We start from the raw sequence: 15,830 nt of genomic DNA, 5'->3' as shown, positions 1-15,830 counted from the left end.
TGAAGAAATATGGATGGAGGTTTGTGACACTGTACAGGAGACAGGGATCAAGACCATCCCCATGGAAAAGAAATGCAAAAAAGCAAAATGGCTGTCTGGGGAGGCCTTACAAATAGCTGTGAAAAGAAGGGAAGCGAAAAGCAGAGGAGAAAGGAAAGATATACACATTTGAATGCAAAGTTACAAAGAATAGCAAAGAGAGATAAGAAAGCCTTCCTCAGTGATCAATGCAAAGAAATAGAGGAAAACAATAGAATGGGGAAGACTAGAGATCTCTTCAAGAAAATTAGAGATACCAAGGGAACATTTCATGCAAAGATGGGCTCAATAAAGGACAGAAATGGTAGGGACCTAACAGAAGCAGAAGATATTAAGAAGACACACAGACGAACTGTACAAAAAAGATAATCATGATGGTGTGTGATCACTCACCTAGAGCCAGACATCCTGGAATGTGAAGTCAAGTGGGCCTTAGGAAGCATCACTATGAACAAAGCTAGTGGAGGTGATGGAATTCCAGTTGAGTTCTTTCAAATCCTGAAAGATGATGCTGTGAAAGTGCTGCACTCAATATGCCAGCAAATTTGGAAAACTCAGCAGTGGCCACAGGACTGGAAAAGGTCAGTTTTCATTCCAATCCCAAAGAAAGGCAATGCCAAAGAATGCTCAAACTACCCCACAATTGCACTCATCTCACACACTAGTAAAGTAATGCTCAAAATTCTCTAAGCCAGGCTTCAGTAGTACATGAACCGTGAACTTCCAGATGTTCAAGCTGGTTTTAGACAAGGCAGAGGAACCAGAGATCAAATTCCCAACATCCGCTGGATCATCAAAAACCCAAGAGAGTTCCAGAAAAACATCTGCTTTATTGACTATGCCAAAGCCTTTGACTGTGTGGATGACAATAAACTGTGGAAAATTCTGAAAGAGATGGGAATATCAGACCACCTGACCTGACTCTTGAGAAACCTATATGCAGGTCAGGAAGCAACAGTTAGAACTGGATATGGAACAAAAGACTGGTTCCAAATAGGAAAAGAATACGTCAAAGCTGTATATTGTCACCCTGCTTATTTAACTTATATGCAGAGTACACCATGAGAAACGCTGGACTGGAAGAAGCACAAACTGGAATCAAGATTTCCAGGAGAAATATCCATCACCTCAGATATGCAGATGACACCACCCTGATGGCAGAAAGTGAAGAAGAACTAAAGAGCCTCTTGATGAAAGTGAAAGAGGAGAGTGAAAAAGTTGGCTTAAAGCTCAACATTCAGAAAACAAAGATCATGGCATCTGGTCCCATCACTTCATGGCAAATAGATGGGGAAACAGTGGCTTACTTTATTTTTCTGGGCTCCAAAATCACTGCAGATGGTGATTGCAGCCATGACATAAAAAGACGCTTACCCCTTGGAAGAAATGTTATGACCCACCTAGACAACATATTAGAAAGCAGAAACATCTGTCTAGTCAAGGCTATGGTTTTTCCAGTGGTCATGTATCGATGTGAGAGTTGGACTGTAAAGAAAGCTGAGTGCTGAAGAATTGATGCTTTTGAACCGTGGTGTTGGAGAAGACTCTTGAGAGTCCCTTGGACTGCATGAGATCCAAGTCCTGGGTGTTCATTGGAGGGACTGATGTTGAAGCTGAAACTCCAATATTTTGGTCACCTGATGCAAAGAGCTGACTCATTTGAAAAGACCCTGATGCTGGAAAAGATTGAGGGCAGGAGGAGAAGGGGACAACAGAGGATGAGATGGTTGGATGGCATCACCGACTCAATGGACATGGGTTTGGGTGGACTCCGATAGTTGGTGATGGACAGGGAGGCCTGGCGTGCTGTGGTTCTTGGGGTCACAAAGAGTCGGACACAACTGAGTGACTGAACTGAAGGTGACCTGTAATCAGAAGTTGGTCAAAAATTGGAAGCTGATATTCAAAAGCTGATGGGGAGTTTTTTTTAACACCTCTTCTCTTAAGCAAAATGAAACTACCTATGCACCCAGAGGGAAAGAAAAATACTCTAAAGCCTTTGTGAAAGGATGCACTAAAATATTCAAAGGCAAACAGCTCTAAATCCAGAACACAGAAATCTTTTGATTTCCATCTTAGTTAGAAATCTTCTCCCTGATACATTTTTTTTTAAAGCAAATTAAGCATAATGTAGTTGGATGGGTAGCTCAAACTATAATGTCACTTAGGCTGCAATCCAATTTGGGGAAAAATTAAGAACAACTCTTTTTCCTTAATTTAGAAACCTTTGCAAAACTAGGAACTTACTCACTATAACATCTATTTCTTTTATCAGTCCTAAAACCTCCACTATTTATCTCAAAAGTATTGTAGAAATTCTGGCCTTAGGAAGCCAAAGTCCTTGGAGGAAATTTTATTCTTTCCCTGTACCTCTGAGATGCAAATGTTGCATTAAAAACTTGTGGGATCATTTCATTCTTTTTAATGCTGAGTAATATTGTATATGCATATTGTATATGTGTATTACATCTTCTTTATCTGTCTATGGGCATTTAGTTTGCTTCCATATCTTGACTTGTAAACAGTGCTGCAATGAACTCTGGGGTACACGTATCCTTTCAGATCATTTTTTTTTCTCTGGACACATGCCCAGGAGTGGGATTGCAGGGTAACATGGTACTCTATTTTTGGTTTTTTAAGGAACCTCCATGCTGTTCTCCACAGTGGCTGTACCAGTTTGCATTCCCTCCTACAGTGTAGGAGGGGTCCCTTCTCTCCACACCCTCTCCAGCATTTGTTGTTTGTGGATTTTTTGATGATAGCCATTCTGACCTGTGAGGTGACTTCTCACTCTAGTTTTGATTTGCATTTTTCTAATAACTAGCTATGCTGAGCATCTTTTCATGTGCCTGTTGGCCATCTGTATGTCCTCTTTGGAGAAATGTCTCTGCAGGTCTTTTGCCCATTTTCTGAGTGGGCGGCAACATGGATGGACCTAGAGGGTGTCATACTGAGTAAAGCAGACAGACAAGGAGAAATATCGTGTGACATCCCTTACATGTGGAATCTAAAAAAAAAAAAAAAAGATACAAATGAACTAAAATGAACCTATGGTTGCTAGGGGAAGGGATAGTTAGGGAGTTTGGGACTGACATGTACACACTGCCACATTCAAAACGGATAACCAACAAGGACCTACTGTTCAGCACATGGAACTCGTACTGTTCTGCACCGGCCTGGATGGGAGAGGGCTTGGGGGAGAATGAATACGTGTATATGCTAAGTCACTTTCAGTTGTGTCTGACTCTGTGCAACCCCATAGACGGCAGCCCACCAGGCTCCCCCGTCCCTGGGATTCTCCAGGCAAGAACTCTGGAGTGGTTGCCATTTCCTTCTCCAGTGCATGAAAGTGAAAAGTGAAAGTGAAGTCACTCAGTCGTGTACAACTCTTAGAGACCCCATGGATTGCAGCCCACCAGGCTCCTCCGTCCATGGGATTTTCCAGGCAAGAGTACTGGAGTGGGATACGTGTATATATGTGGCTGAATCCCTTCACTGTTGGCCTGAAAGCACCACCACACTGTCAATCGGCTGTGCATGCACACGTAGTCACTTCAGTCACGTCTGACCCTTTGTGACCCCATTGCCTGTAGCCCACCTCTGTCCACGGGATCCTCCAGGCAAGAATACTGGAGTGAGTTGCCGTGCCTTCCTTCGAAGGGAGATCTTCCCGACCCAGGATCAAACCTGCATCTCTTGTGTCTACCTCCACTGGCAGATGGGTTCTTTGCCACTAGCACCACCTAGGAAGCCCATTAATCGGCTATACCCCAATATAAAATAAAAAGTTTCAAGTTTGAAAAAAAACATAAAATTGATAACCCCCAGAATACTTCTGGGAGTTAATTCCCATCAAAAGATGAACAAAAGGGAAAGATCATTTGAAACATAGGTGGGCAAAAAAAATGTTAAGTGTCTTCCCCACCAATGCAGTAAAAAACTTCACCCTTTTGAGCAGACTTATTTCACCTACCAGAAAACAACTTAAATCCAATATTTTTTATGACTAGTGAAATTTTGTATTATTGTACTTGATTCACAGCAGTAATTTAAAAGTGGAACCCAAAAGGTCTCTGTCGATTCATGTGTGTCTATGTATGTGCTGGGGGCTTCCCAGGCGTCTCGGTGGTAAAGAATCTGCCTACCAGTGCAGGAGATGTGGGTCTGATCTCTGAGTTGGGAAGATCCCCTGGAGAAAGAAATGGCAACCCACTCCAGTATTCCGGCCTGGGAAATCCCACGGACAGAGGAGCCCAGTGGGCTATAAAAGAATAACAGAAGAGTTAGACACGACTTATCAACTAAACAACAGTGTATGTGTTAGAGATGTTCTGAATTTTCCACCTACAGATAGTACTGCCAAAATTAATTTGTAAAAAAGCTCTATTGAAGTGGCTTTAAAAGAGTAAGTGCTTATATAAATCAAGTAAATTGAATCCAGTAGTCCCCCTTAATCTGTGGTTTCAATTTCCATGGTTTTAGTTACCTACCATCAACCTCAGCCTGAAAATATTAGAAGAAAAATTTCAAAAAATAAGTCATAAGTTTTACATTGTTTGCTGTTCTGAATAGTGTGATGAAATTTCTTGCCACCTCACTCTACTCCATCCTGGGATTCCCCAACCATAAACAGTGTCATGGCTCCACGATCCAGGGTCATGATTCTTCTCCTGACGTATCATCAGAAAGTCAGTAACAGCCTAACATTACATCACAACGCCTACATCACTCGCCTCACTTCACTTCATCACAGGCATTCCATCATCTCACATCATCACAAGAAGACGCGTGAGTATAGTACAATTAGATGTTTAGAGAGAGATAAAATGAGAGAGACCACATTCACATATCTCATTGTTGCAAGTGTTCATCAGCTTTTGTTAATCTCTAACTGTACCTAATTTATAAATTAAATTTTATCATAGTTATGTATGTATAGAAAAAACAGAGAATATGTGGAATTCAGGACTATCCATGGTTTCAAGCATCCACTGCAAGTCTTGAAACATATCCCCTAAAGATAAAAGGGGATTACTGCAAATGTAAATAAGATAAAAGTTTTTCAGTAAATTTTAAAAATAGTTTCTCTAAAATATTATTTGTAACCTAAAATCGTAAAGTTTTGCTAAATTAAATGATGGATAGTCACTAGATATCCAGATCCTTTTCAAATCAGATAAAACACTAAGATTCATGAACTGTTGAATAAAATCAATTTGATCTTTAAATTTACTTAGTTGAATTTTGTTTTATAATAAAGGTGAAGGTTACCAGATACTATTTCTTAATAAAATTTTTCAAAGTAAAAAGAGAAGGTAATTATAAAAAGAAATTAAAAAAACCCCACAAATATTAAATGCACTTAAACCAAAGAGCACTAACTAGTCAGTTTAACATATATCCAACCTGTTACGTGCTTTCTTTCAAAGGATCAAGGGCTTCAAAATCAAGATACATACTGTAAGTGTGAGTTTTTCGTGCCTTGCAATAGTTCTACTGTCTGCCTCTTGGCACAGGAAACTTTGGAGGGACCCATCATCTGTTTCAAGTCACCAGCATTTCCAGAATGCGAAGGACTTCGAGGCATGCCTACTTCAACAAAAGCATCATTACAACCTGTAGAGGAGAAGAAAAAAAAAGTAAAAATCCAGGGGACTTCCCCGGGAGTCCAGTGGTTAAGACTTTGCCTTCCAATACAGGGGGTAAGGGTTCAGTCCCTGGTCAGAAAACTAAGATCTCACATGCCTCACAGCCAAAAGACCAAAATATAAAACAGAGCAGTATTGTAAACGAATACAATAAAGACTTAAAAATGGTCCACATCAAAAAAAGAAAAAAAAATCAAAATATCACCTTATTATCAACAATCACCTGCAATAGAAATTAATCAGATTCTGACTCTATGGAGACACAGCATTAACAGCTTTCAGCTACAGAGATGATACCTTAAATTAAGGCTATCTTAAAACTGAAAGATGAAATCTGAAAAGTAGACCCTCATATTTTTTAAAGATTGATAGAAATATATGGCAAAAACCACCACAATATTATAAAGTAATTAGCCTCCAATTAAAATTTAAAAAAAAATAAAAGCAGGAACACAAATTAACGGTTACTTTGGGGCAAAAAAAAGATAAAAAAAAAAAAAAAGAAATACTCTACTTGGAAAAAAATTACACAGCAAATTAATGCTTTCCTGCTGCACAATTACATTCACTTTAATTTAGGAGTCCTGATGGAATGGGAAGCGCTCTTTCACCATGTTCTTTGGAACCTTGTTCAAGATGCTGTCCTTCTGCATCCCTGAGGCAGGGTGAGTCATAACTAGTCAGCAAAACCAACTCAAAAATCACTGCATAGACTTTTACGATCCCTTTATCCAATCAACAGAGCAGGCTGAAGTTCAGAAGGAAAGATACCTTCCGTGGGGTTTGATTTGGGAGATGTCTGCTCAGATCCAGCCGTCTGCCGGGATGGATCACCGTGATTCGCACTCAGCACTTTTTCTCCAAGCGATGAAGTGGATATTGCACCATATTTTAAACTTGGAGACTGAAATAACGGTAGAAAATAGCACAGAGATATGGTCACAATCCTACAATTCATTTCAGGTAAAAGTTTAAATATGTTACCAGTGGCTTATCCTTTACGAACAGCGTAAGTCACAAGCTTCTTGCTGAAGGGCATTACCTGTGTGTGTCCATTTAAAGCAGCGGAGATTTTTTTGCTTTCTGTCTGCATAGTGTTGATATGGACATCAACAGGCGTCAAGCCAGGAGGGGGAGATGGAGCTGTGTGCCCATAAGTGGGTACTCCAGACAACAAAATATTGGTTAACGTGGCTTGGGCAGTGGATGGAATCATAAGGTGTGGTATAGCAGAAAAACCTACAACAGCATTTCAGGAAGACAGGTATTAGACACGAAGCAACTCAGAATCAAGAAGCATTGTTTTGTTATTTCAAGTAACAACAAAAAAGTCACTTTTGTTGCTGTCAATGCTGAAGAAAATTCAATTTTGATACCTCCGTTAATAGGTTTAACACATTAATATAAAAACATACGAGTATTAGAATGGAACAACATTTTAGAGAGTATTTAATCTAAGCTCTTCATTGTACAGACAAAGAGACTATTAATAGCTAGACTTTGCAAGTGCATTTGACTACTAAGCAAATTTGTCAGACTAGAATCTGCATTTCCTAATTACCAGGTCAGTGACCCGCAGGCGTTTCTGCCATTGCTCTACGTGCATCATGCTCTTTTTCCTGATCTGCTTGTCACATCTGAAGATTACATATTACTTTTATGAAAAACTCACTGTTTAATTATGCTTCATTTTAACTGACTGACACTTTGGAGAATTTTTTGGCTGCAGTATGCTCTGAGCCATAATTGTTCCCTGAGGAAATGGAACCACTAGTAAATTTTACTTAAAAACCAATAATACCTAAGAATACACGCCTTCGATTGTACTTAAATACTACTGACCTGTGGCACTCGACGTATTACCAAGTGGAGGTGCCCACAACGTGGGGCTGGGGGTGCCAGAACTCGGACTTTGCAAAGGACTGACTGAGCTATTCAGAGCATTTAAGAGTGAGTTTGGGGTTGTCGAAGTGTTGAGAGATAAGGTGGTGGGTCCCAAAAGACCTGAAAAGATGAATGTAAAGTCAATACACATAAATTCAAGATTGTAATATACAGACAGCATCGATATCGCCGTTAGGAGCGCACGTTCATAGAATCTGATGTTTTCCAGTCATAAGGTATGAGTGACAGATAACCTTCTTTCAAATATTCACATGAAATACCACATGATACACAGCTCCAACACTGGACCCTGTTTGTCCACAAACAGATCCAGAAACGGAAGGACAGGGGAGCTCAGACCAGGATAGACCCCAGGGCCTGGAGCACCACCAGCTGCGTCGCCATCATTTCAATGAGCCAGTATGAATGAAACTGTGCTCAAGTGGAAACCCAATTTTAATTTCTCTGCGTAACTCACGTGTCATCTGCTTTAAAAAAAAAAAAAAAAAAACTCTTTCTAAACCACTTACAATTAGCAGTGAATTGGGAAATGTTTTCCTGCAACAGGACAGCTTCCTTTGGTTCATCTGCAGAGAGGCTGGCCTCCCTGAAAAAGCTTTCATACCACGTTTGAAAGAAGATCTCAGTTCCTACCAAAGTGCCTGACTGGCATTTCCTGACTTACAAGCAGTGCTGTATTCTTACAACTCTGTTCAGCATCTCCAGTGGAAGGGACAGCTTTAGGAGATTACAGGCCAAGGGGGAAAATTTGTCTTTACTTCTAATGGTGTCTGGGCTACTTCATCATATTATAACCACATTACATCTTTAAAAAGCTAGAATAGCTACTAAAAAATTTAAAGACTGCTGAGAGATTTTTGTTAGGGCTTCCCAGGTAGCTCATGGGTAAAGAATCCACCTGCCAATTCAGGAGACGCAGAAGATGTGGGTTCGATCCCTGGGTCGGAAGAACCCTTGGAAGAGGAAATGGCAACCCACTTCAGTACTCTTGCTGGGATAATCCCATGGATGGTGGAGCCTGGTAGGCTACAGTCCCTGGGGTCGCAAAGAGTTGGACATGATGGGAGTGACTGAGCATGCACGCACAAGAGTCTTTTTTGTTTCAAATCAACACTAAGGCAGAATGATTTGTGAGGGTTAGTGCATTAACTTTTTATACACAAGCTACTTAAAATGTACAAAAAAGAAGTGAACCTAGAATAACTGTAATATAGCAATGAACTTTATCCAACAAAACGGGAATCTGTAAATGAGACAGTTCGTATCACACCATGACTATTAAATGGCTCACCCTGCTTTCTTAAAAAACTAAAGCACCAAGGTGATGTTTTCTTTCACCTTTCTCTTCTTTACCTCAGATACAAATGCAGGTCCATTCACTTCCCACGGTGGCTGCAGGCTAGGTTTCCTTTGTGTCTGGACGAGGCAAAAGGCACCACTGGGAGTGCAGTTCCGCTTGCCTTCACCTCCCCCTCTGCCCACCCCACATACAGATTTGCAATTACTTTTTGTAAAGCAAACTGGATAATCTTTATCTCTAGGGACCGATGGCAATATTGCAAATGCAGGAAAGAACAAACACATAAATTATAGTCAGCCTGCTCACTTCACTCTCCATGGCATTCTTAATTTAGAAGAACGAACACAGCCACCGAAAATAAAACAGCAAGACCTTGATTATTTATGCAGAAATAAAAAGAAATCCAGAGAGTCTAACCAAAAAAAAAAAAAAAAAAAAAAATCAAAATAGATTGATCCGAGTTGTGTTGCTTTTCACCTGATCACAGGACGTAAAGAAGGAAAAAAGAGCCTCTAAAATGTAGCCCCAGACAGTAGAAAGAAAGGGAACCGGATAAGCAATCCCCTGGTGACGGAGAAGGGCTGTAATAATAAATTTTATACCTAGTCCAGTGAGTCCAAGGCCTGCAGAAGCTAAGATATCCAGGCTGGGACATGCCAGGCCGGCGGGGCACGACGCTGGGGACGGGCTGGTTGCTATGGAAACCCCACTGCTTTCAAGTCCGAGGAGACATTTCCTTGCTTCATACATATTTAAGGCATTTCGCTCAACACTTTTCACAATCACAGACTATGAAAACACATAATGAGAAAGAAAAAAGTGACACGCAAGTAGTCTACAATGAACTGCGGAAGGGGGTGAGAAAATGAGTATGATAATAAGAATTCCACTCAGGGTATGGATTAATGCTGCCTTAAAGTCAACTGCAAATTCTAACCACTTATTTCCTAAGTTTACTCCTTTCGGTAAAAGCATAAAAGGTTAATTACCACTTACTCGGTGTGTCCTCCATCCCAGACGCTGTGATGGAAGCTGCACAAATACTCTAATTCCTGCAGAACCTTACGGGGTGAAATTATTATTCGTGTTCAGCGAAGACCCAAAGTCACAGGGCAGATGCAGGGGGTGCTAGAGGAGCCTAGGCCCGGCTGTCCTACAACCCATTCTCGCTTACATCCTCTTGTCTCTACATTAAGGCTCCCCCCATTTATCTCAGCTTTAAAAAATCAAATTTGTCACCACAGATAGACTGCACGGTACTGGTCATTTACATCAGACATTCACAGTCTTCCAGTTAACGGACCTGGAGGTACCGCTCTTCCTCGCTGATGACATATCTATGGCAAAGCTTATGGCGAAATAAATTCCCAAACAATAAATCTTTTTTTCCTCAATGGACTCATCTAGAGAATTGGAAATCTGAACCCATGAGGGAAAGCCTCCAATGGAAAATAAAGAAAATGTGTGGCTGACAAAGCAGTTAAAGCAGTGGTCAGCCCGGAGGCCAGGGAGGCATCATTAAAAAGCTCTGGGATGCGGCAAGGTTTCAGAGCTCTCATTTACCATTTTCCCCTGACCTCTGCTCACTTCTTGCTGAACTCCAGAACTCTTCCTGGGCCTGTCCATCGTCACGTGCAAAGTCTCTTCTGTTTGCATCTTTTCATCCTAATACTACCTACAGTGATTCTAGTCAACTCAAATTACTCCAATATGAAGCTTCACAATGCATAAAGTTAATGTCCTATTCTCTAATTTTAAACTCACTATAGCAAGCTCATTTAGAATCAATCCTATCTTTTCCTTTAAAGTTTTCTTTGAGGAAGGCATGATTTTTTTTCTCATGTTGGACCCTGACTACCACATTATTTGCATACATACACATATATAACAATACATATTTTTATATATGTGCCATATGCATATATGATAAAATTCATAGTTTAGAAATTTTAAAGGCACGACTGTTTGGCGTTTTATCTACTATAATAAAAATATATGTTATCATTTAGTATACATTGTTGTGTAACTTATTTTTTTTCACATTTTAAAAATTTATTTATTTTTAATTGAAGGATAATTGCTTTACAGTATTGGGTTGGTTTCTGCCAAACACCAACATGAATCAGCCATAGGCATACTCATGTCCCCTCCCCTCCTGCACATCCCTCCCCACCTCTCTCCCCATTCCACCCTCTAGGTCATCGCAGAGCGCTGGTTTAAGCTCCCTGAGTCATACGGCAAATTCCCACTGTCTATTTTCCATATGGTACTGTATGTTTCCATGTAACTTGCTCCATACATCCCGCCCTCTCCTCTCCTCCCCCTCCGACCATGTGCATAAGTCGGTTCTCTATGTCTGCATCTCCACTGATGCTCTGCAAATAGGTTCATCAGTACCATCTTTCTAGATTTCATATATATGCATTAGTATATGATATTTGGTTTCCTCTTTCTGATTTACTTCATCAACTTGGTTTTTTTATTCAACACTACTCTTGTCGATTAACTTCTGATACAAAGGTTTCCTCAGCACGTGTGACTAGACATAGAATCGCTGGTGGTAGAATATCAGTGTTTTTATGATCAGATGATCACAAACTACTTTTAAAGTGCTTGGGCCAACTTACCCAGTTTAATGCAGGAACATTTCTCTTTCCTCATATTCTTACCAGCACTTAATATCATCAGACCTATCCCATTAAATTTTTGACAGCACATGTAATTACTGAAATTTTGCAACATCTTAAAAGAGACGCTCCAAGAAAACTGAACTAGGGACCCTTAATTATTTGAAGTATTTATGAAAGCGAATGGGCGGGCACCTATTCTTCAAACCTCCAGGGCTAGCTTAGTGGCTCACAAGTAGTAAATAAACCAAGCATTTTTAAAACTGCTTTGGATCTGTACACACACGTGGACATAACACAACATTTAGCCTTACCAACTCTGTGGCAACTTCGTAAAGCTTAAAGTTACCAGACTGCAAATTAAGAAAACAGAAAAGTCTCCTTCCCATATATGTAATTAAAATAATGGTCACAAATAGACTCCAAAAAGCAACACATATATAAAGAAAATGATCAATAACAAATGCTGTTACAAATTTGCCTTTATATAAAGTAAAATATAATATGTAACAGTGTCTATTATATAGAAATCAAGTGTCATGTATATGCAGATATTCATTTATATGAAAATCACACTATATTGAATGTGATATGATACTTGGTTCTCTTTGGGCCCAGACTCTGAACCCACCTTGCTTGGCTGTTTTGGCTTTGGTTTAATACTGATGAAGACATCGAGCTGTTCCATCAGCTGAGCAATGAACTGTGGATCGACTTCAATTTCTTCCTTCATATCAAACATCAGCACAAGGGGAAGACAACCCTAGAAAATGCCACAGTGGAAAGTGTGGGAGGTAAAACACTGTTTATACATCCAATAATTTAACATGCCTACAGATAACACAACATTTTATAGATTTAAAGAATAAGAGTCCCTTTGCTGTCCACCAGAAACTATCATGCTGTTAATCAGCTGTATTCCAATACAAAATAAAAAGTTTAATTAAAAAAGAATAAACCAAAGTGTCGAAGCTAAATTATATACCTTCACATAGCTTAGAAGGCTGGCGTGGAAAGAATATTGAGGGGTAGAAACTATCTTCTGGATGATGGAAATAAGTGTCTTGTGTTTCTCTTTCTGGCCATGAATTTTTTTTTTTCCCCTACTCTCCACCTTGGAAAAATTCTTCCACCTTGGAAAAATTCTTCCATTCTCTGACTTCAGCTTTGTTGGTGGTGCCAGAAACTATAATCTCAACTACATGAAGGGTAGTAATCTTGTGGTCCGGCTCAAAGACTTACAGTGGAGGCTTTTTACTGTCTCCTGAATGAAATCTAAACATATATCAGAATTTAAAAATCTCCACACTTCCACCCACTTTGCTTGTGCAGTCACAGGTCTCTCGGTGTATGTCTGCCCCTTCTCCAAACTACACCAACCTATGGACAGTCTTTGCAACAGATTCTGTTCCTCGGTATCTTAACTCATCACAAGGCTTCTTTGCCAACCCAAGTCCTACTTCTCCTTCGATGCAGCTCAAACCTCACCTCCTTCCTGGAGGAAACGGCTACTGTCACCCTTTCCTGTAACTGTCTCACTCTTCAGCATAGCAGCGTTTAGCACTTGTACATTTTCTCTGATTCTTTCTTCCTGGCTCCTCATCTACTGAGTATAGGAACTACATCCCACATTTTTTGTGATGTACAGATCGATGGGTTTGTACATAAGTATTGGAAAAAGTTACTGTCAAACATAACAGAATTAAAAAGAAATCACCATGTTCCATTTCTCTTCTGGAAAAGAGATGTTTATAAGGACGTTGCTATAAAAAAAGGGTGATACCATTTAAAATTTAAGTTAAAGCCTTTTAATTTCTCTCTCAAACTTTCAGTATTGTGCAGTAATAATAATATGTCTCATTGCATACCTGTATTTTTGTCAGGTATGAGCACAGTATGAATATGAATTCATAACAGTGCTGATCGCTTGAAAATTTCACTGAACTCAGTATCTAAAAACTTGAAAAGTGTGAAAAAAGAAAGTATGAAGAGTAATCATAATAATCTTTGGATACAAATATGCTGTCTAACTAGCAGTATACTAAAAGTAGCCTAAGTAAGCTTAGCTAAAAAAAAAATCATTCACAATGAAATTAATTTCTTAAAATAATGTATCATAATTCTTAGTGATTATAACACGTTTTCATCTGTCAGAGGAATGGAATCAACAATACACATCTGGATTTTCTGAAGGTTTCTCAAAAACAGATTCTGCAAGTTAATAACAGTAAAGGTCATGTCTAAAGCTTATGGATTCAAATGTCACTAAAGGTCTAGCCAGAATGGAGAATATAATGGTATTTTTTAATAAGAATACATGGTATGTCAGTCCATTTTGTTAATATGTATCAACCTACACACTGGGTTTTTAATGAATATAGGAAGGATAGGTTGAATAGTATAAACTGAAAGCAGTAAATTATGTAACTTATTTTCTTTCAATTCATGACACTCAAATTCACGGCTCAAACACTATAGCATTTTTAAAATGGTACAAAAGATTTATGAAATGTTCAAATGTTTCATGCTACCAAAATTTATTATCTTTGAGGGTAGGGTAAAATTTTTAATTTATTAATTTTTAGTTGCTCTGTTTAAACAGTGGTTTTTTTTTGTCAAACATAAACTAATGCTAAATGTCAAATAAAAATAACCACCTTCCACAAAATATAGCCGATTATTTCCATGTAACCTCTTCAGTTGTTTAAATTTATAAAAACAAATACTGCAAGAGAATTACCCACAAAATGAAATTAAATCTGGGAGGCACCATGTACCTTATTCTTTTACTTTCTTTTACCAAGAAACTTCCTTATTAAACCAGAATTCCAAAGTGCTTCCATAACTACCACATTGCTACAGCATGTGCAGCAACATACACTGTACCCAGAGAGGTTAAAAAACCTGCACCATTAATTTCAGTAAGCCTACCATGAGATACTGCCTTGCAAGACAGACAGACTCAATGGTGCCCTGGAGGTAGACGGTGGATTTCTTTTGTGGATTACTGGGATCGGGAAAGTGGATCTGAGCACCCGTTCTCTGCATGATATGTTTGATGTTGCTTCCATTTCGACCCATCATAAAGAGATGATGCTGAGCTGCGATATCCAGTTGCGTGCTCACGGGGATAGCGGACGCCAAGCTCCCGGCAAGATGTTCCAACAGCATGGCCGTTCCTTCCTAGGAGAACAGGTGAGAGAGGAATAGTCCCATGTGATAGCCGTCCACACTGAAGGGAGAGGTTCTACTGCGCTTCTGACAGCTATGGAAAAATTCAACATGTCCTAAAAGCCAGAATGTGGGGCCTTCCTGGTGGTCCAGTGGTTAAGAATCTGCCTTCCAATGCAGGGCATGCAGGTTCGATCCCTGGTCAGGGAACTAAGATTCACATGTCGAGGGGCAACTAAGCCCATGTGCTAGCAACCAGAGAAGCCCACAGCCACAGTGAAGGATCCCATATGCTACAACTACGACCCAACACAGCCAAATAAACAAACAAATATTTTTAAAATAAATAAATAAAAATGGGAACCAGAATGCAATATGAGAGAAAAAATTCCAGAAAACGAATTTGTCTTAAAATCCTTTAAAAATAAAACTCTATGGTTCCTGTACCTACAGTGTCTGGAATGACCTACACCACTCACCTTCACAGCGCTTGTGTTATTCTGAGACCCCCGTACTATCACCGTAGCACCATACATTCGGGACCGCTGCTTAAATGACACTGAAATGTTGTACATTTGTGATATGTGCTGAATAGAGGGGGAATTAGGATCAGGCACTGGTTGAAGAATTCCAGCAATTGGCAGCTCAAACATCAGCACCAAAGGAAGCAGCTCCTAAAACGAAATCATAGAACCCAGAGCAGACAGTTAGGTCACTGCATAGTTACTGAAAGTGAAAATGTTAGTCGCTCAGTCATGTCTGACTCTTTGCAACTCCAAGGACTGTAGCCCGCCAGGCTCCTCTGTCCATGGAATTCTCCAGGCAAGAATACTGGAGTGGGTAGCCATGCCCTCCTCCAGGGAATCTTCTTGACCCAGGGATAAAACCCGGATCTCGTGCATTGCAGGCAGATTCTTTACCTTCTGAGCCACTAGCGAAGCCCATTCATTTAGAGATATGTGTGATTCATTCATTCTCAAGACGGGATTTTTTCTCAAGATGAAAATTAAATGTGCATTAATTTTTTTAAACACCATCCTTGTAGAGAATGGGGACAAAAAGAAGCAAATGCAGAAAAATATGGGAAACCTATTGAAAATGTGTTCATTTCCCCAGTACCCCTCGACTCCCTCATCCTGC

The 15,830-nt window shown here is 39.7% G+C and overlaps 1 protein-coding gene across 9 annotated transcripts in view; it reads right to left on the bottom strand.

The window, feature by feature from the left end:
* Positions 1 to 15,830, bottom strand: part of BICC1 (BicC family RNA binding protein 1) — a 352,390-nt gene that overhangs the window by 40,168 nt on the left and 296,392 nt on the right. For all 9 annotated transcript variants that reach the window (XM_055589551.1, XM_055589552.1, XM_055589553.1 and 6 more), the window contains 8 exons: positions 15,170 to 15,364; positions 14,451 to 14,702; positions 12,151 to 12,282; positions 9,495 to 9,681; positions 7,530 to 7,691; positions 6,730 to 6,926; positions 6,459 to 6,591; positions 5,499 to 5,655 (listed from right to left, as the gene is read on the bottom strand). In XM_055589551.1, coding sequence (XP_055445526.1) covers positions 5,499 to 5,655; positions 6,459 to 6,591; positions 6,730 to 6,926; positions 7,530 to 7,691; positions 9,495 to 9,681; positions 12,151 to 12,282; positions 14,451 to 14,702; positions 15,170 to 15,364 — 1,415 coding nt within the window. The remainder of the gene's footprint in view (positions 1 to 5,498; positions 5,656 to 6,458; positions 6,592 to 6,729; positions 6,927 to 7,529; positions 7,692 to 9,494; positions 9,682 to 12,150; positions 12,283 to 14,450; positions 14,703 to 15,169; positions 15,365 to 15,830) is intronic.

The sequence above is a fragment of the Bubalus kerabau genome, chromosome 1 (assembly GCF_029407905.1).
Source record: "Bubalus kerabau isolate K-KA32 ecotype Philippines breed swamp buffalo chromosome 1, PCC_UOA_SB_1v2, whole genome shotgun sequence".
Classification (NCBI taxonomy): domain Eukaryota; kingdom Metazoa; phylum Chordata; class Mammalia; order Artiodactyla; family Bovidae; genus Bubalus; species Bubalus kerabau.
Note: the sequence above shows the minus strand (reverse complement) of the source record. Positions and strands in the feature narration are given on the sequence as shown.